The sequence below is a fragment of the Engystomops pustulosus genome, chromosome 1 (genome assembly GCF_040894005.1).
Source record: "Engystomops pustulosus chromosome 1, aEngPut4.maternal, whole genome shotgun sequence".
Lineage (NCBI taxonomy): Eukaryota > Metazoa > Chordata > Amphibia > Anura > Leptodactylidae > Engystomops > Engystomops pustulosus.
Window position 1 is genome coordinate 99938696 of NC_092411.1, and position 23505 is coordinate 99962200.

Here is a 23505-nt window from a genome sequence, read left to right on the forward strand (position 1 = left end):
ATATTTATTATTTTCTTTTCATTTTCACAGTCTTATGAAACAGAGTTGCAAGAGGTAAGTTAGGTTTATAACTAATAAACAGTCCACGATAAGATTTCGATTTATCAAGGACCTGTCACCTCTTACATGCCCTACACATTGATAATGTAATTGACTGGTGGGTGTTAGTGCAATGTCCTTTTCACACTGTCCAATCAATGTTGTCAGTGGTATGAGACACCCCTTTGACAAGTGGGGGATGTTAGCATCCAGTCTTTTTACAGAGGAAATAACTAAGTAACAGGAAAAACAAAAAGATGACTCATAATGGAATTTGTGTGAAATGGTACACAGCATAGTATATAGCTTGTTTTTAACTTATCATTTTAGAAAATAAAGTATGTTACAGGTGATGTATTTTCACATGCGGTCCACCCTCGGGTAGACATGATTTGAACTAAATACACTTAAAGTTCGGCCTTTTCCCTTTTCTTTAGGAACATATCTTCATCTTCACCTGTATAATGATAAAAAAAAAGACTTTTTGAAATATTCTAATTAGCACTGGGCGCTCTTGTGAACGTCACACAGGCAATTCACATAGGCTCTTAATTATGCATGCCTATAGCGAGCTATCATATCCACCCACTCATATCCCCCTGCCCAAGAGCCAATGATGTCACCCGGCTCTCTAGAAGTCTCATGAGTGCAAGCCGGCTGCTCAACAGAGACCTGGAGCGCAAATGAGTGAGGCTTCCCGAGCGCCAGGTGATGCCATGTACTCTCACACCCTGCTCTCAGGGAAGGGAATAGGAGTGGGTGCATATGATAGCATGCATTAGGCGTGCATATTTAAAAGCCAAAGGAGCGCCAAGTGCCTGTGTGATGTGTACAGGAGTGCCCAGCGCTAATTAGTATATTTTAAAAAGTCTATTTTGTATTGTTATACAGGTGTATCAGGCCAAATGTTCCTGAAGCAAGAAGAAAAGTTTAACCATACCTGTATGTGTTTTAGAAGCAGCAGTACTGTTAAAAATGCATTTAAATTCCATGATTGTAGCTGAATTTAGAGCACTCCCTTGCACTGCTGCATGGGCCGTGGGCTGTATGAATAATATAGCCCCTACAAGTCCGGCTTACACTTTCTACATATGGTACTAGAATCAAGCTTCTTGGGGAATGGAAGATGCATCCCTTCTACCCACTTTTAATCTGCAGTCTCAGGACCTTTGGTGGACTTTCAAAGGTCCTAAAATGGCTCTTGTGTACATGTGTATTGAGAGCAGGAACAGATGTATGAGTATTTTATGGGTGAAGGTCCTTTTCAGTATACAATTGGGTGGGTGGTTTGTGTGGCCATGGGCCCTGTAGAAGGTTTGTGCCCTAGGCTACTGCCTAAACCTCATATATTATAATCCACTACTGGCTGCTACCCAGACCCTCCTCCCTAGTAACTACTGTAGCTATCAAACAGAAGCAGCAACATAAGAGGGGAAAAGATCTTCCAGACCAGTGACAGAGTGTTCCAAATCCAACTATAATCCTGAAATATAAATGCATTTTCACAATCCTCTTGCTACTACAACACACATAATAAGGACACAGCAGGCCTAGAATAAAAGCTCATGTCTCACACTCCTCTTGTTGCTTCATACACACTGATATGGTTAAACAGCCCCACAGAGATGTGTGAGGTTTTGCATGGTCAACAATTCTGAAAAATTCTTCTAATTTTCTTATTTTCATCTTAATAGAAACAAAGGTCGATGACGCTCAGTCACAAAGCAGTGTTGACTCAGTTGGAGGACCTCAGCTTACAACTGAAAGAAGAAAGAGGGAAGGTTCTTGCATTGGAGATTGATCAGCAGAACATCACTAACCTTCAGAAGTCACTTCTTGAGGTAGTGTGTCACACAACCAGGACCCTGTACATTGAGATGCAATACCTTGCTCTTCCATATTTAGCATCGTTGCAATCATTGGATTGAGAATTGTTAATTGTGTTTCCACATTCTCTAACCAATAACATCATGATGAAATATCAGCAAATATTGACATATATTGCCTGATGAAGGGACCTAAGCTGTCCTGAAAGCTTGCTTGTAACATCTTATATTTCACTTAGCCATTAAAAGTATCACAATCTCAAGAAGTTTACTTTATCTGACCTATAACAAAGCAACAGAAATATCAGTAATGATGATAGCGCCATCTAGTGTAATTATATAATTAAACAATTGTCATTTTACCTACTAATAGCTCTATCATTCTTCATACTCTACACCCTACTATAGAGCACACCCTACACCCCTACATAGCCTCTTAAAGTTACCAAAGCAGTGACCAAAAAGTTACGATGACAGTGAACGCCAGTGTCCTTTTAGTTTCAGGATCGTGTCTCTGATCTAGAAAAGGAGAAAGTTCTTCTTAAAGAAAACTATGAGAATCTCATGAAAAGGTGAGAATAGAAATGATAATGTTAGTGATCCAAGCTCATAAATGAACATGAACAATAAAGAATATTTTATGATATTTCATGGTCAGTTCTCTGGACACAGGACACGTGAACTCCTGGAAAGTGACAGAGGTTGAGTTGAAGTCCCAGATCACAAATCTGGAGGGACAAATCCAGTGTCATGTGATTGATCTTGAACAAAGTAAGGAGCTTCTTCATCAGGAAAAAGGTGATTATGTAGACAAAAAAAAGACTTTTAAAGTCATTTTCAATCATCTAAATGGTAATATTTTGATCAAATCTTTCAAGTGTTCTAAATTCTACCATGTCATTATTTGGGACAAATAAATCTTCCTTTTGGATAACAGCAATAAATGATCTAGGTGTCTAGAGTAACCCTTTCAGTACCGATGGTTATTGGTACCAGAATGACCAGGTCAATTTTTGACGTTCTGCTGTGCATTCCTTTAAATGACGATATCTCTGGAAAAGCATTACATATCATAACAAATTTAATTTTGTTTTTTTCAAGACCTGAGACTTTATCTTGATACCATAGATTTAATAATTACATATTTAAAATTTTCCAATAATTGACAACAAATGTGATAAAATAAGATTTTTTGTCATTTTTCCAGCGGCCCATGCGCCGCCGTCTTTTTGTAGCCGCCGGCAGCTGTGCCGGCGGCGATCAGCAGGAAAATACCCACCATCGGTGCTGGCACTGATCGCGGGTGTTAACAGTAAGCCCTTGCTGCAATATGCAGCAAAGACTTACCGGCTATGGAGAGGGCTCTGCCCGCGAGCCCTCTCCATGCATCGGTTAAACAGGAGATATATGGATTGTATATGGATGTTCAACAGAACCAGAGACATCCACTTAAAGTTAATAAAAAGCTGTACATAAAAATCTACTTTTTTAGTGCAGCTTTAAGAGTGGATATCTCTGGCTCTGTGCAGCATCCATACACAATCCATATATCATATTAAATGGGAGATGTCTGTTTAGTTTGACACCATGAATGTGTTTCTAGATGTCAGAGTTCAGCCGTTTGAAGTTAACTACTGTCATGACGTAAATTTACATACTTTCTGCAATCTGTCACAGTAAAAGCTGCTGTATATTTACCTGGTGAGGTACTACAGGGGCTAAATAACAGAATGCAATGTCAATCAGCTGCCTCTAAAGCCAGCAGGATCTTTCCATGTATTAAAATATATGGATGTAATATTACCACTAAACAAATAAAAGGTTCAGCCTTATGGACACAGCGAAGAGCTACAAAAATGATAAGGGGTATGCAGGGTCTTAGATACGAGGAAAGATAAAAAAAAATGTATTTATTTAGTCTTAAAAAAAGATGGAAAAATGGGAAACATTAAAATGTGTGAAGTATGTGAACGGTCCATTAAAAAAAATTCCATCAGAAGACAGGAGACAGGGCTTCTTTACTGTAAGGACTGTAAATCTGTGGAATAGCCTGCCTCAGGTGCTAGTCCCAGTAGGGACAGCAGAGAGCCTCAAGAAGGGTCTGGTGCCTTTTTTACATCAAAATAACATTTATGGTTATATTATAATATAGAATTGTGTTCTCTTAAATCCATCCTCGTCCCATCCCTTCCCTTTCCTTCCTTGGTTGAACTTTATGAACATATGTTTTTTTTCAACCATACTAACAATGTAAGGCAAATTTAAGTTGTCCTTTCACTTGTTTGCAATTCATAAATATATATCTTAGCTGGGTGGAGGCCTGGTTTTTGTATAAAGGTTCAGCAGTTTCAACTACGTGTTGATTCTTTCAGTGTCTTTTAGTTAAATGGCCTTATCCTCTGACTTTCTCAGAACAAAATGATCATCTAAGACAAGTTATATCTCAACTGCAGTCTCAACTTCTTGAGAAGATGCAGGAAATCCATCATCTCCAAGACAAAGTATCAGATCTTTTAATTTTAACTACTGTTAAGAATGTTCCCCAAGAAGAGAACTCAAAAAGTCAAAACACCAAGGTAACAACACTGAAAAAAAAGTGATATGCTGAACCTATTATTTCTATATTGTTTAGGTGTTCAGGTGAAGGCAAATGTGAATACAAGAAACTTTGTTATGTATTATGTTAAAAATGTTTACTTTTATCATGCTGATTTGGTAACATACACTCACCGGCCACTTTATTAGGTACACCATGCTAGTAATGGGTTGGACCCCCTTTTGCCTTCAGAACTGCCTCAATTCTTCATGGCATAGATTCAACAAGGTGCTGGAAGCATTCCTCAGAGATTTTGCTCCATATTGACATGATGGCATCACACAGTTGCCGCAGATTTGTCGGCTGCACATCCATGATGCGGATCTCCCGTTCCACCACATCCCAAAGATGGTCTATTGGATTGAGACTGGTGACTGTGGAGGCCATTTGAGTACAGTGAACTCATTGTCATGTTCAAGAAACCAGTCTGAGATGATTCCAGCTTTATGACATGGCGCATTATCCTGCTGAAAGTAGCCATCAGATGTTGGGTACATTGTGGTCATAAAGGGATGGACATGGTCAGCAACAATACTCAGGTAGGCTGTGGCGTTGCAACGATGCTCAATTGGTACCAAGGGGCCCAAAGAGTGCCAAGAAAATATTCCCCACACCATGACACCACCACCACCAGCCTGAACCGTTGATACAAGGCAGGATGGATCCATGCTTTCATGTTGTTGACGCCAAATTCTGACCCTACCATACGAATGTCGCAGAAGAAATCGAGACTCATCAGACCAGGCAACATTTTTCCAATCTTCTACTGTCCAATTTCGATGAGCTTGTGCAAATTGTAGCCTCAGTTTCCTGTTCTTAGCTGAAAGGAGTGGCACCAGGTGTGGTCTTCTGCTGCTGTAGCCCATCTGCCTCAAAGTTCGACGTACTGTGCGTTCAGAGATGCTCTTCTGCCTACCTTGGTTGTAACGGGTGGCGATTTGAGTCACTGTTGCCTTTCTATCAGCTCGAACCAGTCTGCCCATTCTCCTCTGACCTCTGGCATCAAGAAGGCATTTCCGCCCACAGAACTGCCGCTCACTGGATGTTTTTTCTTTTTGGACCATTCTCTGTAAACCCTAGAGATGGTTGTGCGTGAAAATCCCAGTAGATCAGCAGTTTCTGAAATACTCAGACCAGCCCTTCTGGCACCAACAACCATGCCACGTTCAAAGGTACTCAAATCACCTTTCTTCCCCATACTGATGCTCGGTTTGAACTGCAGGAGATTGTCCTGACCATGTCTACATGCCTAAATGCACTGAGTTGCCGCCATGTGATTGGCTGATTAGAAATTAAGTGTTAACGAGCAGTTGGACAGGTGTACCTAATAAAGTGGCCGGTGAGTGTAGACGTCTAGGGAGAGGGGAAGGGGTGAGGAGGAAGCTGCTAGGAAAGACACATAAGCTGCACATTATTAGCAATACCATTTTCATTTTACTACATCTGGCAAAGTAATGAAATAAATTGCTAGCTGACAGAAGCCCCATCTTCTCTAACTAGACTTTTCTGGAGGAAAGTAGAAACGTTGGAAGCTTAGTTTCCAAATAGGACACATGACAAAGATTCTTATGTTGACCCATTCTATTAATTTATGCAAAGCTATTGTTATAATTGGAGGTACATTTCAATAAAATAAATGCTTAGAATCCATCAGTGATAGATTACATGTGCAAAACATTTTCAACTATTCGTATGACTACGATTGATTGATGTTATAACATTTTTATTTTATTTAGTCAACTAAAGTTGAAGACATTGAAAGAATGACAAAAGGAAATGATTTGCAGGTTGATCATAGAGAAAAGAAAGAAGAGAAATGTAAGCAGATACAACATGATACACAATCAGGTATGGAATGTTCAGATGTCCAATGGGAGGATGAAGAGAGGAAAGACATGGAGGAGAAAAGGAGAATGCGGGAAATGGAAGCTGCTCATGCGGAGACTATACTGGAGCTAGAGAAAACTCGTGAGATGTTATCCTTACAGCATAAAATCAACAATGATTACCAGGTAACAAAAAACATAATAGAGGATTGTTCTAAAAATATACAGTATCTTATAGTGACAAAATGTAATCTGCTTCTTCACATGTAGCATTTTTCTTCAGTGCTGTCAATGACCTACTAGTGGTCATGCTGGCTACACAAGGAGTCCATAGGTTATGTACCAGATTCTGTAGGTATTAGGTAGGTTTGTTGAAATTAAATGCAAGTATAACTCCAGACAAACACCAAAAAAGATCTTTTCAACATTTTAGGTTGTCATGGTATTGTGGCCGTTATTGTGGCCATGATCTGGTCGCAAAAATCACAGCCAGATCACGGACACAATAGAAGTGTATGATACCCTGCCATGGTGTGGTCATTGGGTTTCAATGGAGACAGCCTCACTCCCCCCCCCCCATGCTCCAGACAGCCATGTGATACACCCACAATCCAGTCCAGGCGAACACATGGCCATGTGATTAAGGCCTAACTGCCGCCACTTGCATATCAAGTAGGATATTGATATATCCTACTTTAACTCAAAGTTGTCTATAAGTCAGGTGTCCTTAAATCGGGAAACTGCCTGTACCTATAATGTACACTGTGTGTATCTCAGCAGCGTCTGTGCAGAACATATGGCAGGCAAAATAGGGCTATGGATCAGACAAGGCTCTATATAACCACGTTTGTTAACTTTACTTCTACTGATTTTGAGTTACATAATGTACTCTCCACACAACTCTCACATAACAAGATACCGTAAACATGAAACATGATGTCTGCCAATTTGAATTATTATCTATTGTGTCTAGTCCATTGTGTCTTGACTATTTCAGGATGGCAGATTTTAACATGTCTGTTCCTATGTTCTTAATGGAGACAAACTAATGTCAGTGGCTTTTATTTTTCTCATTAGTAAAGGGAATAAATCACCGATATTTATCCTGTTTTCAGTATCAAAAGCCCTGCCATAGTCCCAAGGCTGCATCATTGAGAGATCTGTTCAAGAGTCAGTTTTTTGAGGTCTATGGGACATCCTACCCGCTGTCCTAGACTGTGACCTGTGTAGAGGTCATGGTGAATAGAGAAGGTGATCTGTTACTGTTGTTTTCTTTGTATTCAATATCAGGAGGAGCTGAAGGCTATTAAGCTTAGATTAGAATGTGAAAGTCGAGAGAAAGAAGAAACGCTACATCACTATGAGGCCACTGTTCTTCAGAAGAACTCTAGAGTCCAGATGTTGGAAGGTAAACATCTGTCTTTAAAATGGACCGTACCATGCAAATCAGCTATTCATCAATCTATTCTTTTCTTGTTTCTTTTAGCTCAGCTTAAAGACATTGCATATGGCACATTTCCTTTAAGAGTAAATACTGAAGATTCTCCCTGTTCTGAGGTTGGTATATCACCACCACCATCTCTGCACCATGGAGAAACTCTGTTTGAGGTTCATATTGGAGATATCTGTTTAACGCCTTATGGAATACACCTTATGGAAGACCCACAACCAATCACATTCTGTATCTATTCACTATATGACTTTGAGACCCATGCAACACCGGTAGTTGCTGGAATGAAGCCTGAGTACAACTTCACTTCTCGCTATGCTGTGACTCCAGACCCTGAATTCCTGCGATATCTTAGAGTTGGGACACTAACAGTTGAGCTTTATCAAGTTAAAGGAGTGGACCATTGTGAACTGGCAAGAGCACGTCTAAAGCTAGAGGCAGCACTGGAGAGTAAAGACAGAGTATACAGCACTGCAATCCTAACTGGTAAATGTTCCCTTTGCAAAATGTTCATTTTCTGCTTATTACAATACTTTTAGGTGTTCTAGTTTCACAAGATTTATAATATGGATTATATGCAGAAAATTAGATCTCACTTCCACAATGCTGATACAGAAATGCTCAGTAATGGGTTGTCCAGACTATCATACAAATACTTGTGTGGGTCCATATTGTATACCTCCCATTTTATATGGTAATCAGAGGTATGATGGTTTTTTTCTTTTGGATTGTATAAAATTCTATACAAAATGTTATATTTCTTGGTTGCCAAATTACAAAGAAAAGATCCCCATAGTACAGTGAGGTCAGGTGGCAGCAGATATAATTATCTGTTGCTCCATAGTATATAAACCATATTCAAAATCTTTGTATATTTTTGAAATATTTGACAATGACAACAGTTTAGGTGATTAAATCAAATATGACTTTGGTGCTGTCATCAGATAAAGCTGGGGAGACCATAGGGGAACTGAGCTACTGGCTGCGACTGCATGGACCCCTGACCCGTGTTCAGTGCCTTCAAAGACAAAGGAATAAAGCACATGGCTACTTATCCACTCAGAGACAGGGAAATATTGAAAAGGTAAGACATACTTAAGAACATAAAAGTTAACTTAATAAAACCAGTACTTACAATTATTGTGTGAAATAATGAACGACTTTACAATGTCAGAATGTAAATATCTGATTATTTTTTTAGGTCTGGAAGTCACCATTGAGCAGTGGACTCCAGAATGAACTGATATTCAAAATATGGGGCTGTAGGAGTCTAAAAGCAAGCCATTTAGGCCATCAGCCAAGTCCATACATTGTCTATCGTTTTTACCACTACCCAGACCATACTACCCCTATTATACCCTGTAGCAACAACCCTCAGTTTGGGTATGAAGCTGTCTATCCCCTACAGCTGAACATGGATCTGGAGCACTATCTCCAGCAGGAACGACTATGTATCTATGTATTTGATGATGGAGAAACTCAGCCGGGAGTATACCTGGGGAAAGCTGAGGTGCCTCTACTGAGGCTATCACAGGGTAACAGCGTTCAAGGTGAGCAAATAACTATCAACAAGAAAAACTTACCTATGGCTTATTAACAATGAGAATCATATTTATGTCAACTGTCTTTCTGTCTGTTATTTTGTATATCATGCTCCTGGCTCGTGAAGGTGATTTTGGGCTTATGAATCCTTATGGCAAGTGTGTTGGCTCTGTACAGATGAGCCTGGAATGGAAAAATCCTTACCATGCCCCTGGTCAGAGCCTCTGGGAATCATCTACCAGAGTTGACATAACTTCTGAGAAGGTATAAAAATATATACTTTTTGTGATAATGTTTCATGAGTTATAGGGGAATTTTCACCCATATTGTACATCCAGCACAAATTCATTGGACCTATGGTATAAATATAAGGCTGAGTTGAATTTCTGCCATAGTGCAGATGAAAATATGCAGTTTGATGTTCTATTGATAACAGTTCTTGCCGTTAACCCTATAATGGACCCCATTAATGTTAACAATCACCAAACAATGACCATAAATTGGGTGCATTTATACAAGTGTGGCACATCTATCTAAGGTCTCTCCTCATTTACTGTAGTGAGTTGCCCTTCATGATGATATAGAAATAGGAGTCTTTGGCTCCTGTGAATTATAAAATGACCCCCCCCCCACACACACACACACACACACACACACACACATACACACACATTCTGCATTGTAATCCTGTGAATCCAGTCAGCCGGGTGTTCCTGAGCTGAGATGAATCAGGCAGCCACAACCCCTTCCTACTCTGTCCTCTAGTAAACACCTGGCTGACCCAATTAACAGGATTACAATGCAGAGTGTGGGGTTCATTTTATAATTTATAGGAGCCGCTGACTCATTTCCATATCATCATGCAGAGCAACTCACTACCACTATAATACTCATGAGATAGGACCTTTTGTTTGGGGGGCTTGATGTGTCTGACAAGTCCCTCTAAAATCAAAACTGTGGTTTAAGTTAAATAATGGAAACATCTATTTTTATTTTTACTCTTGTCGCAGCAAAATATGGATTTTCTATCAATCGTTTTACAAATATATCCATCTTTAAGATGTGTATAGCTTGTACTAGTTATCATGGGGCTCCACACTCATCTATAACTGACTATAAGCGCCTGTCTGAAGAATAAGTAAGAGCCTAGTAAAAAGCGTCTCACTCAGCTAAACCAGCTAAACCAAAACTGTTGGGAATCTGTTCCTTAGCTTTTATCCCACACCATGTCATTGGGCTTTCTGAAAGTTATGCATATTGTTAAGGAGGCTGCCTTACAATGTAGCAAAGAGGCAATGTTTTCCTTATCCCATCTTGGAAAACATATTTGCATAGTTCTCCGAAACGTAAGTTCCTTCATAAGATGATAATACAGAAAGCAGCTTAAAGAGGATCTGGACCCTGAAAAACAGCACTAGGAGCTGCTTATTAATGATGCGCTGCAGTCACCGCCGGCCTATGGAGGGAGCAGGGGGGTTCAGGGAAGAGGCAGCCCACAGATTGCCCCCTCATGAATACGTTTGTAGTGTACAGTGCAGCAGTATTAGTTAGAGGTATCGGAGGTGTAACACTGCTGTGTTTGTTTTTGCACTAGGAGCTGCTAACTTTAGTAAGCAGCTCCTAGTGCCGTTTTCCAGGGTGACAGTTCCTCTTTAATGCTAATAAGTCAACTCTACAACAGCAGCCATATTGGGACAGCAGACCAGTGATACAGTAGAGAAAATAAGTATTTTATATGCTACCGATTTTTCGAAATTTTCTATCCTACAAAGAATAGATGGGTCTGTAATGTTTGCTATGAGAGACAAATTAAAAAGAAATGAACTTAACTTTTGGTACAGAAAGAACTTTAAGAACTTAATATGTGGAGATCATCTGATTCCGTCGATGGACAACATTCAATTTCGGCCCCATTCAAAGCTTTTCAATAGGGTTAAATCTGGAGACTGGCTAGACCACTCGATGACCGTAAAATACTTCTTACAGAGCCATTCCTTAGTTTCCCTAGTCATGTATTTCAGATCACTTTCATGCTGTAAGACCCAGCCACAACCAGGGGCAGGGGGCGACAGTTGTTACCTTCTCACTAAAATGCTTGCCTAATTTCCTGTAGCCCACCCCAGTCTTATGCAGCTGTACAATTGTGTCCCTGATGTTCTTAGACAGTTCTTTGGTCTTGGCCATGGTGATGAGGTCTGAGTGTGCTTCAGTATGTGGATAGGTGTCTTTTATACAGGAAATGAAAACTTGCAAAATTGGCAAATACTTCTCCACTGTATAAATATATCAAACATAGTCATTGTAATGTGACCATAAAGTTGTGCGGTATGCATTGTACATGGACAGAATCGTAAACCAAATCAATTAAACAAACAATATTTTTCAAGCACCAGTCTCCTAGGATGGCGCCTAAGTTACCTTCAAGGATCCACTTAAACAGATCCAGTGTACCCAAATCACGAAAGGCTGAGGAGGAACTGCAGAGAGATGCAAGCACTAACAAAAGGGGAAGAAGAGATCCTTACATTACAGACTATCCAAAACTGAAGCAGAAGGAGACAAGACGTGACTCCTCAACACCGGATGACCAGAGTGATGAGATGGACATGCATGTGGAGGTGGGAGGCCACTGAATCAAAATTATGGAATTTTTATAGTTGGTTAAAAATGATATCCTGCTGTTAATTGTGAAAAATATCTCCTAATTGACTTTACTATCATGAAAGTCCCATGCACCATCTTTAAAGGGATTTTTCAGTTTCTAAAAATAAAGCTTGTTTTTTTATATAAAAAAAGAGTTATGCTTCTTTCTAATATACTTTCTTTGTTAACTCATCACCATATTCAAGATATATGCTTGCAGTCATTGAATAGAAAACTTCATTGTTTTTTGCATTGTCTCTCTCCTGTATGTGAACATATTCTAAGAGTGAGTATTGTAATGACACTATCTGTGCACTCTTGCAAACATCAAAGCCAGGACCAGTTTGCACTACCTAGAAGAAAGCAATGAAGGTTTACATTCAATTAGTACAAGCAAAAGAAGCTATCAGATCCGGTCCTGGATGATCGGGAAGGTATTTCCTGAATTGATGGACAGTATGGGGCAGATTTACTTACCCGGTCCATTCACGATCCAGCGGCACGTTCTCTGCGCTGGATTTGGGTCTGGCCGGGATTTATTAAGGTAGTTCCTCCGCTGTCCACCAGGTGGCGCTGCTGCGCTGCAGAGCATCGGAACGCACTGGAATACACCAAGCCGGGCTGAGTGAAGGTAAGTGCAATTTTCGCGACACATTTTTTTCTATATGCGGCAGTTTTTCCGAATCCGTCGGATTTCCGTTCGGCCACGCCCCCCGATTTCCGTCGCTTGCATGTTAGCGCCGATGCACCACAATCCGATCGCGTGCGCCAAAATCCCGGGGCAATTCAGGGAAAATCAGCGCAAATCGGAAAAATTCGGGTAACACGCCGGAAAAACGCGAATCGGCCCTTAGTAAATGACCCCCTATGTATTGACCATCTTAATAAATATATACGTATGCCCATGTGCAGAAAATAAATGCCATATTTACATCTACTGATAGATGGACCTTTTTAAATTTGCAGGACATTTTGGCACAACATGAAGATGATGTTGTAATTGAATCTGATCTGGAGAAAAGATATGTCAACTCTTCTAAACCAATCAGACGGGTACTGCCAAAAGACAAAGGTAACAAGGCAGGCTAATGATTGTCAAATCATTTTAAGGGCTTTTTCACACTGTCAATAAAATCTGTGCTAAATCCAACTCCCATTGATTTCAATGTGAAGCTGCAAATACCAATATGCCAAGTATTCCACGTGGAATCTGCATGGATTTTAGCCAACAATATAGGGTGTGTATGTTATAATCTGTGTCGGAAAGCTGCAGCATCCACCTCAAATATCACGATGTGGATGAGGACATATCCTACAATTGTCAAGTTTAACTCGATTTGCTATTTTTCCAGGCAATTCATCACAGAACCTTGGAGGATCACAGATTACAGATAGTGATGATGATGATCTTGTAATAGCACCAGAACCATTACTGTCATATAATTTGGTAAGTGAATACCTAAAGAGATATCTCTTCTAATCATAACATATACAGTAGGCTGAATTTAACATACCTTGACTGTTTTCTAGTAGACAAGGAATGCTTAAAGCCCCATTTCCAACATTTTAGTTGGTTGCCACAATGTGGTATTTACATTAGTCTCAGATGGAGACTATCCAGAGTTGAGCTCCAGTGGTGAAGCTCAACTTCGGATATAACGAGAAGCCGGAGCCTCTTCATAAATCCAGCGTACAGTGCGCCAGTGGGAGGAATATTAAGACTGTTGTTCAATAAGGATGTCTTAATAAATTCCAAAATAATGTTCATTGCAGCTAAAAACATTTGAAAAAATATTAAATATTGTTGTTTTCATAGTCTTACATTGATTTTCTGGCAAAAAATATCCTGAAATGTTTCTAAAACGGAGAGATCTACATGATCTATATCAGTGATTTTCAACCTTTTTTGAGCCGCGGCACACTTTTTATACTTAGAAAATCCTGGGGCACACCACCAACCAAAATAGCACAAAATGACACTAAAACAGTCATAAAAGGCCTCCCTTTACTAATAAAAAACCCCTAGCGCCCTCCCTTTACTAATAAAAACCTCTAGCGGCCTCCCTTTACTAATAAAAACCTCTAGCGGCCTCCATTTACTAATCAAAAGCCCCTAGCGGCCTCCCTTTACTAATTAAAAGCCCCTAGCGGCATCCCTTTACTAATTAAAAGCCCCTAGCGGCCTCCCTTTACTAATCAAGAGCCCCTAGCGGCCTCCCTTTACTAATCAAGAGCCCCTAGCGGCCTCCCTTTACTAATCAAGAGCCCCTAGCGGCCTCCCTTTACTAATCAAGAGCCCCTAGCGGCCTCCCTTTACTAATTAAAAGACCCTAGCGGCCTCCCTTTACTAATTAAAAGACCCTAGCGGCCTCCCTTTACTAATTAAAAGACCCTAGCGGCCTCCCTTTACTAATCAAGAGCCCCTAGCGGCCTCCCTTTACTAATCAAGAGCCCCTAGCGGCCTCCCTTTACTAATTAAAAGACCCTAGCGGCCTCCCTTTACTAATTAAAAGACCCTAGCGGCCTCCCTTTACTAATTAAAAGACCCTAGCGGCCTCCCTTTACTAATCAAGAGCCCATTCAGGCCCCCTGTTGTTACGCCTCTGGGAGCCGGCTAGGAGAGGTATGATGGGGGGGAGGCTCTCCTCCTGCAGTCACAGGCAGCCAGGACGTGTCGGCACATTGTACAGTGACACGTCCTAGCTGAAAATGCCGCCCTTCACAACCAGCAGGAGGCGTGCACAGGGGCTCCCCGCGGCACACTCAACCATGTGTCGCGGCACACTAGTGTGCCGCGGCACACAGGTTGAAAATCACTGATCTATATGATGAAATTATCAATGGTGACCCAATCTTCTGTTGTTAGCACCAGTACAAGAAGACATCAGCAAGTGAAATTTGAATAAGGTTGGCTTGCTGACTTGCTAGATATGTTACATCTCTCCCCTATCTATCTATCTATTTATCTATCTATCTAATGTGATGGCTTAGCGGGTCTGTTAGACTGACCCATCCAACCTTCTGCTACCATCAGAAACCATGCTGATGCTCTTCTATGTCTAGCAAAGATCATAAATGGACTCAGGACTGACAGTGATAACTAATATGCTTCAAGAAGAGTGGATTATATTAGTAAATTGCCGATCGTAACGGTTTCAATTTAAAACCCCTTTTTTTTATCAGCCTTCATCCAGGATCCGGGTGGAGGTGGCTTCCCTAACCTTGGACCCATATTCACATGTGGTGAATGACAAATCAGTGGAGAGAGTGTTTGTGGAATTTCATTTTCCTGGGGTTCCCCCTGAAGAAACAGAAACTCCTTTATCACTTCGGAAGCCAATTCATGGGGAAGAGATATTTTACCATTTCAGCAAAGGTGAGAACAGCATTGGAACTCCAATACATAACAACTGTACTGAGATTCCAGCCCTCATAGGTGATGTTCATTTACTGTATGCCATTGCTTAAACTGGATGTCTTCTCTCCACATAGTGATCCATCTTGATGGTGAAAATCATGCAGATCGTAGACGGTACCTGTATATGCTCCTGCAGGGATCAAACACTTCAGGAGAAAGAGTCAGGTGCGCCAGGTGTCTACTGCTTTTAGCAGGTGCTACGTTGTGTTGCTTATGGTATAAATATATGACTTTTGGTTTGGGTTGTGTCTAGACCCATAATAAATCAGTATTGCATCAATTGAACTGTTTTTAAGGCCTTTATTACCTATAATTGAAATGCACCAAAATTCTTGAGGAATTTGTGCCAAACGCTAGCGAACATGTCTCACAATCACAAGTTATTTCAGTTTTAGACAATTCAGGCTCCTAATTCAACAAGGAGTAGGATTGTTTGTAAAGAGGAATGGTCTTGTAGAGATTCGGCAGAGCATATGGGTGAGGATTTATTACAGCCTGTACACCTGAAAACAAGTGTACAAGCTGTTATTAAGTCGCAATTCCAGGCGCAGAGCTAGGAATTGTGACTATTCCGCCCTCTTCAGCGGTTGGACAGGGAGGCCGTGGTGACAGACTGTGCTGTGGACAGGCACAGGCTATAGCGCAGTGATAAATCTGGTGCATTTGATGACTAAATGTAGCGTAAGTTCAACAGTGTTAGTAAATCTGACCCATTATTTTAAAACAGGATTCACACCTTTTTCTAGTTTAAGAGTAACACACCTCTCTTAAACAAAAACTTGTATGTGTGAGCGCTGATAAACTGTTTTATGCTCTTATGTCTCCATTGCATTGCAGGTTGAAGTTTACAGTTGTGAGCGACCCAATGAATGAGGAAGAAGATGAGTGTCACGATTTAGGATATGCCTATCTAGACCTGCAGAACCTGTTGAGAAGAGCAGTAGAGCCAGCAGAAGAAACTCTACAAGGTTAGTAAATATACACTGCTCAAAAACAAAAAAGGAACATAAAAACAACACAGTATAAATCCAAGTAAATCAAACTTCTGTGAACTGTCCACTTTGGAAGCAACACTGATTGACAATCAATTTCAAATGCTGTTGTGCAAATGGAATAGAGAACAGGTGAAAATTATTGACAATAAAGGAGTGGTTCTGCAGGTGGGAACCACAGACCACTTCTCAGTACCTATGTTTTCTGGTCAATTTTGAATGTTGGTGATGCTTTTGCATTTGTGGTAGCATGAAACGGAGCCACACAAGTGGCTCAGCTAGTGCAGCTCATGGCCAGAAGGTTTACTGTGTCTGTCAGCGGAGTGTCTAGAGGCTGTATGCACTACCAGAAAACAGGCCAGTACACCAGGAGACATGGAGACGGCCATAAGAAACCAATAACCCAGCTGCAGGACCACTACCTCCGTCCTTGTTCAAGAAGGAACCGGAGCAGCACTGCTAGAGCCCTGCAAAATGACCTCCAACAGGCCACAAATGTGCATATGTCTGCGCAAACGGTTAGAAACAGACTCCATGAGGATAGTATGAGTGCCTTAAGTCCACAGATGGAAATTATGCACACAGCCCAACACCATGCACCTAGCAATTACCAGAGAACAATAAGATTCAGACTCACTTCACCACTAGCGGCCTGTGCTCTTCACAGATGAAAGCAGGTTCACACTGAGCACATGTGACAGACGTGACAGTGTGGAGACGCCGTGGAGAGTGATCTGCGTGACCGGTTTGGCAGTAAAGGTGTTGAGTGGCATTTTTTAGGGGAGGCCGCACAGCCCTCCATGTGCTAGCCAGAGATAGCCTGAATGCCTTTAGGTACCGAGATGAGATCCCAGTGCTGAATCTGATTGAGCACATCTAGGACATCATGTCTTGCACCATCCACCAACATCACGTTGCACCACAGACTGTCCAGGAGTTGACATATGCTTCAATACAGGTCTGGGAGGAGATCCCTCAGGAGACCATCAATAACCTCCTCAGGAGCATGCTGATGCGTTGTAGGGAGGTCATACAGAATACTGTGCATCATTTTGACTTGTTTTAAGGACATTTCATCAAAGTTGGATCAGCCTGTAGTGTGTTTTTCCACTTTAATCTTGTGGGTGACTCCAAATCCAGCCCTCCATTGGTTAATAAATTTGATTTCCATTTCCATTTTTTATTTTGTCAGCACATTCAACTTCGTACAGAACAAAGTATTCAGTTAGAATATTTCATTCATTCAGATCTAGGATATGTTATTTGAGTGTTCCCTTTAGTTTTTGGAGCACTGTACAAAAGACATCCAACTGTCCTTTCATCTACAAGGGTGGTGTGACTTCTAGTCCAGCTGTGTTCCATTTGTATTTTCAATAAGAAGTTGCAATTTCAACATGGTCAGGTGCAATATGGGACTATTCACTTACATTATTGAAGGAGCCACTGGGCATTAAATAGATGTGATAGCCAAAGTGGCCGTAGACAAGACACTTATAAAGCTTTAGATTGATTCAGATTTTCGCTTACTTTAAGCTGTACAACCAAACTGACTGTACTGACTGTAATGAAGTTTAAGTACTAATTTGTGTTCCCTTAGCAACCAGGAATTACTAAATTACAAATTTCAGAGCCAAAAAAATACTTTGTCTAGAGTTACACTAACAAAATATAACAGTTCTGACTTGCATACAGATTGAACCTACCAGTTCATAACACTTCAGTACCTATCTTGTACAATGAAAACATGCAGGAAGAGTATACAACCATATACAGTACCTGTAGAGTCACATTCTATACTATGTTGAAAAAGTATGGGAGAAAAATTTACAGAAAGGCATAGGTTGTTTACTAGTAAATGTGTTTATTTTGTTCTTTCAGTTTTGGATGTATCTGACCCAAGACAGGCCATTGGGACCCTACGTGTGGTAATAGAAGCCAGAGAAGCAGCACGGGTCGTGAACAGAGAGAGAAGGCTAAAGTCTAGAGGCAAATCATCGCCTTCCATAATCTGAAGTCAAATGTTCTGATGCTTATGCAATGAGAAATGTCCTGCAAGGGGAAGATAAATGCATGCAATACAGTCTAAGGCTACATTCACACTGCCGTATGGGGGACGTATATACGGCCGATATACGTCCCCCACAGATGGCAATGGGCGCACGGCGCCCTACGGGAGCGGTGCGGTGCAGCACACGTGCGGCACCGTACCGCTTCGTACCCCGGAAAAAGATAGGATATGTCCTATGAGATAGGACACTTCCTATGGAGAGGGGCGGGCTACGGTACGGCTGGCAACGGCAGTGTGAATATAGCCTTAGGCTATTTTCACACTGTCTTGTGGTCACCCGGCCGCTATTCACCCCTCCTCATAGTGTTGCCTGGAACCCAGCCGTATGTGTGAGGAAAGATAGAACATGTTCTATCTTTCCCCGATCCACCTTACCGCCGCCAGGTGCCATAGCCATCTAGGGGGACATATATTTGTGGTCGGATATATATCCACACACGTACAATGTGAAAGGGGCCTTACAGGGTATAACAAAGGTCTGGATAGAGGGATGTATGTGATAGGATCTTATAAGCCCCATTGCTTGTGATCCTAAGGTCCCAATCACAGACCGTATGGAGACCTGTGAACTTGCTGCAGAATATAGGATATGTCCTATATTTTGACATATTTGGGGTGCGACCATCGGCTTTCAATGGATAGGGGCAAGGTGAGAAGCTCTCACTTTCCATCCTTTCTCCACCCAACTCCACTAAGGATCCGGCCTAGATGATGCACACAGCCGTGTGAATGAGGTCTTAAATACCATTGTAAAAAAAACTGTTGTAAAAAAATTAAATCTTATCTAGGGAAACTATTATACTCATGACATGTAAAAAATGCTGAATTACTTGGATATGTACCACACAACAACCTACACTATATGCAGCACTTCTTCAATGTTTATAGCTCCCTGTGAAAGTAAAGATGCAACCATACATTTCTGTCACAGTATGCTACGTTTTGGTCTTTGGTAATTACTTCTGAGACTGGAAAACCTACATACCGGTAGTCAAATATTTTATACTACTATACATGATATATACAAATGAGGTTGTAACTCAATAGTGCATATATATATATATTTTTTTTTTTTTTTTTTTTTTTAAAGCACATATTTCAGGAGTAACAATTCCTGAACTCGAAATTTTAAAATAATGATTTCAGGTTCAAATATGTTGTTAGCTCAGTTTGTCAAGGGTAGTAATGCACATGTTAGGAATACCAGCAAATCCATTTATATCGACTATGAAGTTTATGTGGGGTAGAAAGAAGACTTCATAGGGTATTCTGAACAGCCACCAAAGCACAACACCTAGCCATGGCTCTAACTCTCTGATCTCCTCCAGCATGGTCAGTACTGGTCCTGATGTTCCTATAATGAGCCTGATACTCCCGATACTGCAGAATGTTACTGGTGTACCAGTATACTGTGGACAGATGCCACCACTGCATATACATCAGCACTGTTGATTTCTTCTCCTTGAGACGCAAGGGTTTTGCAGCCAGATCTTGTTGCAGTGAGCTCTGCAGATTTTTGTGGCAGATAACCTTTAAAAAAAGCATCAGAAAAGCCAGTGTAGGAGCTTGGTGGCGAGTGTGCATTGATCCCAAGTGTGTGCAGTGTCTTAAGTGTGACTTAGGTTTAAGGGACTTAAGTTTGAGGGGCTTTAGCAGGTAACTGCTGTATTTTGTGTTACTTGGACTGTAAATTCTTCTTTCTGTGCATATTTCTATTGTAATCCCCATTAGAATAATGGACTCCATAAGTGGCATTGCTACACGGTGTACATCCTGTGCCATGTATGCTTTCCTAGAACAGCCGTTCGAGGGGGAATACTGCTGTGTGGGATGTGTGAAAATTGCTCACCTGGAAGCCCAGATTCTGGATCTAAATGAGCAAGTTTCAAGGCTGCGGGCAATTGACAATATGGAGCGAAGTTTGCTGCTCCTGGAGCATAAACTCTCTGGGGAAGATGGGTGTGGGGAGGGAAGTATGGAGGTGCAGAGTGAGGGGGCAGCTAGTTGGGTAACATGTAGAAGGCGGGGTAGAGGGAAGAGTTGTAGGGAGTCTAGTCCTGATCTGGTGCACCCCAATAAGTTTGCCAGGCTGGCGGATGAGGGGGATATCAGCTCTGGGGTAGCAATGCTGCAGAAAGACGTGGCCGCTAGCAACCAGGGGAATGTCTGCTCCAGTAAGAAGGTTAATGGGAGCACAGGCAAGGTCAGACAGGCGCTGGTAGTGGGAGATTCGATTATTAGGGGAACACACAGGGCAATCTGTCACAAAGACCGTGCATACTGAACAGTGTGTTGTTTGCCGGGTGCTCGGGTTCGGCATGTTGCGGATCGGGTTGACGGATTACTGGGAGGGGCTGGTGAGGAACCAGCGGTCATGGTCCACATTGGCACTAATGACAAAGTAACAGGTAGGTGGAAGGTCCTTAAAAATGATTTCAGAGATTTAGGCCATAAGCTCAGGGCAAGGACCTCAAAGGTTATTTTCTCCGAAATACTACCTGTACCACGTGCCACACCAGAAAGGCATCAGGAGATCAAGGAGGTAATTAAGTGGCTCAAAAGTGTGTAGGAAGGAGGGTTTGGGGTTCATGGAGAACTGGACTGACTTTTCTGTCGGCTACAGGCTCTACAGTAGGGATGGGCTGCACCTCAATGGGGAGGGGGCCGCTGTTTTAGGGGAAAAAATGGCTAGAAGGTTGGAGGAGTGTTTAAACTAGATACCTGGAGGAAGGGAAACTACACTTGTGCAGGGCAAATAGACAGTGTAAATAGAGAGCTGGGAAGAGTCATAGTCCATGGGGGAGGAAGGGGGGCTGGAATGAGATTAGGGAATAAGGACAAAAGGAATACGGACAGGGAAAACCATATAAAGTGCATGTACACAAATGCCAGAAGCCTCACAAACAAAATGGAGGAACTGGAACTCTTGATGTTGGAGCGGAAATATGATATAGTGGGTATCAGCGAGACATGGCTGGACAGTAGCTATGACTGGGCTGTTACTATAGATGGTTATAGTCTTTTTAGAAAGGATCGTATAAATAAAAAAGGGGGAGGGGTTTGTTTATATGTGAATTCTCCCCTCAAGCCCGTCCTGCGAGATGACATCAGTAACGCAAATGTGGAGTCCCTATGGGTGGAGATAAGAGGAGGGAAAAAGAATAATAAAATATTACTAGGGGTTTGTTATAAGGCTCCAAATATAATGGAGGCAGCAGAGGAAATGCTGATAAGTGAAATGGATGTGGCTTCAAAGCAAGGTGAAGTACTTATCATGGGGGACTTCAATTACCCAGATATTGACTGGGGGGAAGAAACCTGCAGGTCCTGCAAAGGCAGCAGGTTCTTGTCGCAACTAGTCCTGGAGCCAACAAGAGGGGGGGCACTGCTGGACCTTATCCTTACCAACAGACCTGATAGGGTATCAAAACTACAGGTTGGGGGGAACCTGGGGAATAGTGATCATAATATCATTGATTTTGTATTACGCTTTACTAAGAGCATTAGTGAAGGGGCAACCAACACTCTAAACTTCAGGAGGGCAAATTTTCAGCAACTAAGGGAAGACCTTAAAGGCATAGACTGGGATAATGCAAAAAATAATGGGAGAGCAAAAATAATCCCAAATTATTTTTCAAGTATATAAATGATAAGAAACTAAAAACAGAGAGTGTGGGTCCCCTTAGAAATAACATGGGGGTCATGGTGGAAGGAGATGAGGAAAGGGCCAATCTACTGAATGTCGCCTTCTCAACTGTCTTTACCCAGGAAAATCCCCTGGTGGAAGACACAATGAGGAATAATGTTAATTCTTTTTATAATGTCAACAGTTTAACCCAGGAAGAGGTACGGCGCCGCCTCGCAACCACTAAGATAGATAAATCACCGGGGCCAGATGGCATACACCCCCGGGTTCTGCATGAATTATGTACGGTGATAGACAAACCGTTATTTTTAATATTTGAAGATTCACTGAGGACTGGTTATGTTCCACAGGACTGGCGCATAGCAAATGTGGTACCAATATACAAAAAAGGATCAAATAGCGATCCTGGAAACTACAGACCCGTGAGTCTAACTGCTGTGGTGGGGAAAATATTTGAGGGGTTTATTAGAGAGGCTATCCTGGAGTATCTCACTGTGCACAACCTTATAACCCAGCGTCAGCATGGGTTTATGAGAGATCGGTCCTGTCAGACTAATCTTATTGGTTTCTACGAGGAGGTAAGTTCAAGACTGGATCTGGGGGACGCTGTGGATGTTGTATATCTGGACTTTTCAAAGGCATTTGACACGGTGCCACATAAAAGGTTGGTATATAAAATGAGACTGCTGGGAATAGGAGAAAATCTGTGTATTTGGGTAAGTAATTGGCTTAGTGATAGAAAACAGAGGGTTGTCATTAATGGCACATTCTCAGATTGGGTTGATGTTACCAGTGGAGTGCCACAGGGGTCAGTATTGGGGCCACTTCTTTTTAATATTTTTATTAATGACCTTGTAGTGGGTTTACACAGTCAAGTTTCAATATTTGCAGATGATACTAAGCTGTGTAAAGTAATAAATACTGAGGTCGATAGTTTAGCATTACAGAGGGATTTGTGGAAGCTTGAGGGATGGGCAGAGAAATGGTTGATGAGGTTTAATGTAGATAAATGTAAAGTTATGCACTTGGGCCATGGAAACAAAAAGTATAATTATGTTCTAAATGGTCAATTACTTAGTAAAACTGAAGCTGAAAAGGACTTGGGGGTATTGGTGGACGGTAAACTTAATTTTAGTGACCAGAGCCAGGCGGCTGCTGCTAAAGCAAATAAAATAATGGGATGTATCAAGAGAGGAATAGATTCTCATGATAAAGACATAGTTTTGCCCTTATACAAATCCCTGGTCAGACCACACATGGAATATTGTGTACAGTTTTGGGCACCAGTGTATAAAAAGGATATAGTAGAGCTGGAACGGGTGCAGAGGAGAGCAACCAGGATTATTAGGGGAATGGGGGGATTAGAATACAATGACAGATTACAAAATTTGGGATTATTCAGTTTAGAAAAAAGACGACTGAGGGGAGACCTGATTACAATGTACAAATACCTGAACGG

The 23505-nt window shown here is 41.5% G+C and overlaps 1 protein-coding gene across 2 annotated transcripts in view; it reads left to right on the forward strand.

Annotated features, from left to right (window-relative positions):
• The window catches only part of RPGRIP1 (RPGR interacting protein 1), a 32076-nt gene extending 11808 nt beyond the window's left edge, over positions 1-20268 (forward strand). The window contains exons 8-25 of one of the 2 annotated variants that reach the window (XM_072149960.1): positions 31-54; positions 1734-1880; positions 2364-2437; positions 2524-2663; positions 4278-4441; positions 6198-6473; positions 7578-7695; positions 7774-8223; positions 8682-8821; positions 8939-9287; positions 9407-9543; positions 11667-11897; positions 12889-12994; positions 13275-13369; positions 15106-15298; positions 15415-15505; positions 16178-16308; positions 18211-20268. In XM_072149960.1, the coding sequence (XP_072006061.1) occupies positions 31-54; positions 1734-1880; positions 2364-2437; positions 2524-2663; positions 4278-4441; positions 6198-6473; positions 7578-7695; positions 7774-8223; positions 8682-8821; positions 8939-9287; positions 9407-9543; positions 11667-11897; positions 12889-12994; positions 13275-13369; positions 15106-15298; positions 15415-15505; positions 16178-16308; positions 18211-18344 (3000 nt within the window). In that variant the 3' untranslated portion in view covers positions 18345-20268. The remainder of the gene's footprint in view (positions 1-30; positions 55-1733; positions 1881-2363; positions 2438-2523; positions 2664-4277; positions 4442-6197; positions 6474-7577; positions 7696-7773; positions 8224-8681; positions 8822-8938; positions 9288-9406; positions 9544-11666; positions 11898-12888; positions 12995-13274; positions 13370-15105; positions 15299-15414; positions 15506-16177; positions 16309-18210) is intronic. The other variant, XM_072149968.1, reaches the window with a different exon arrangement.
• Positions 20269-23505: the final 3237 nt, after the last annotated feature.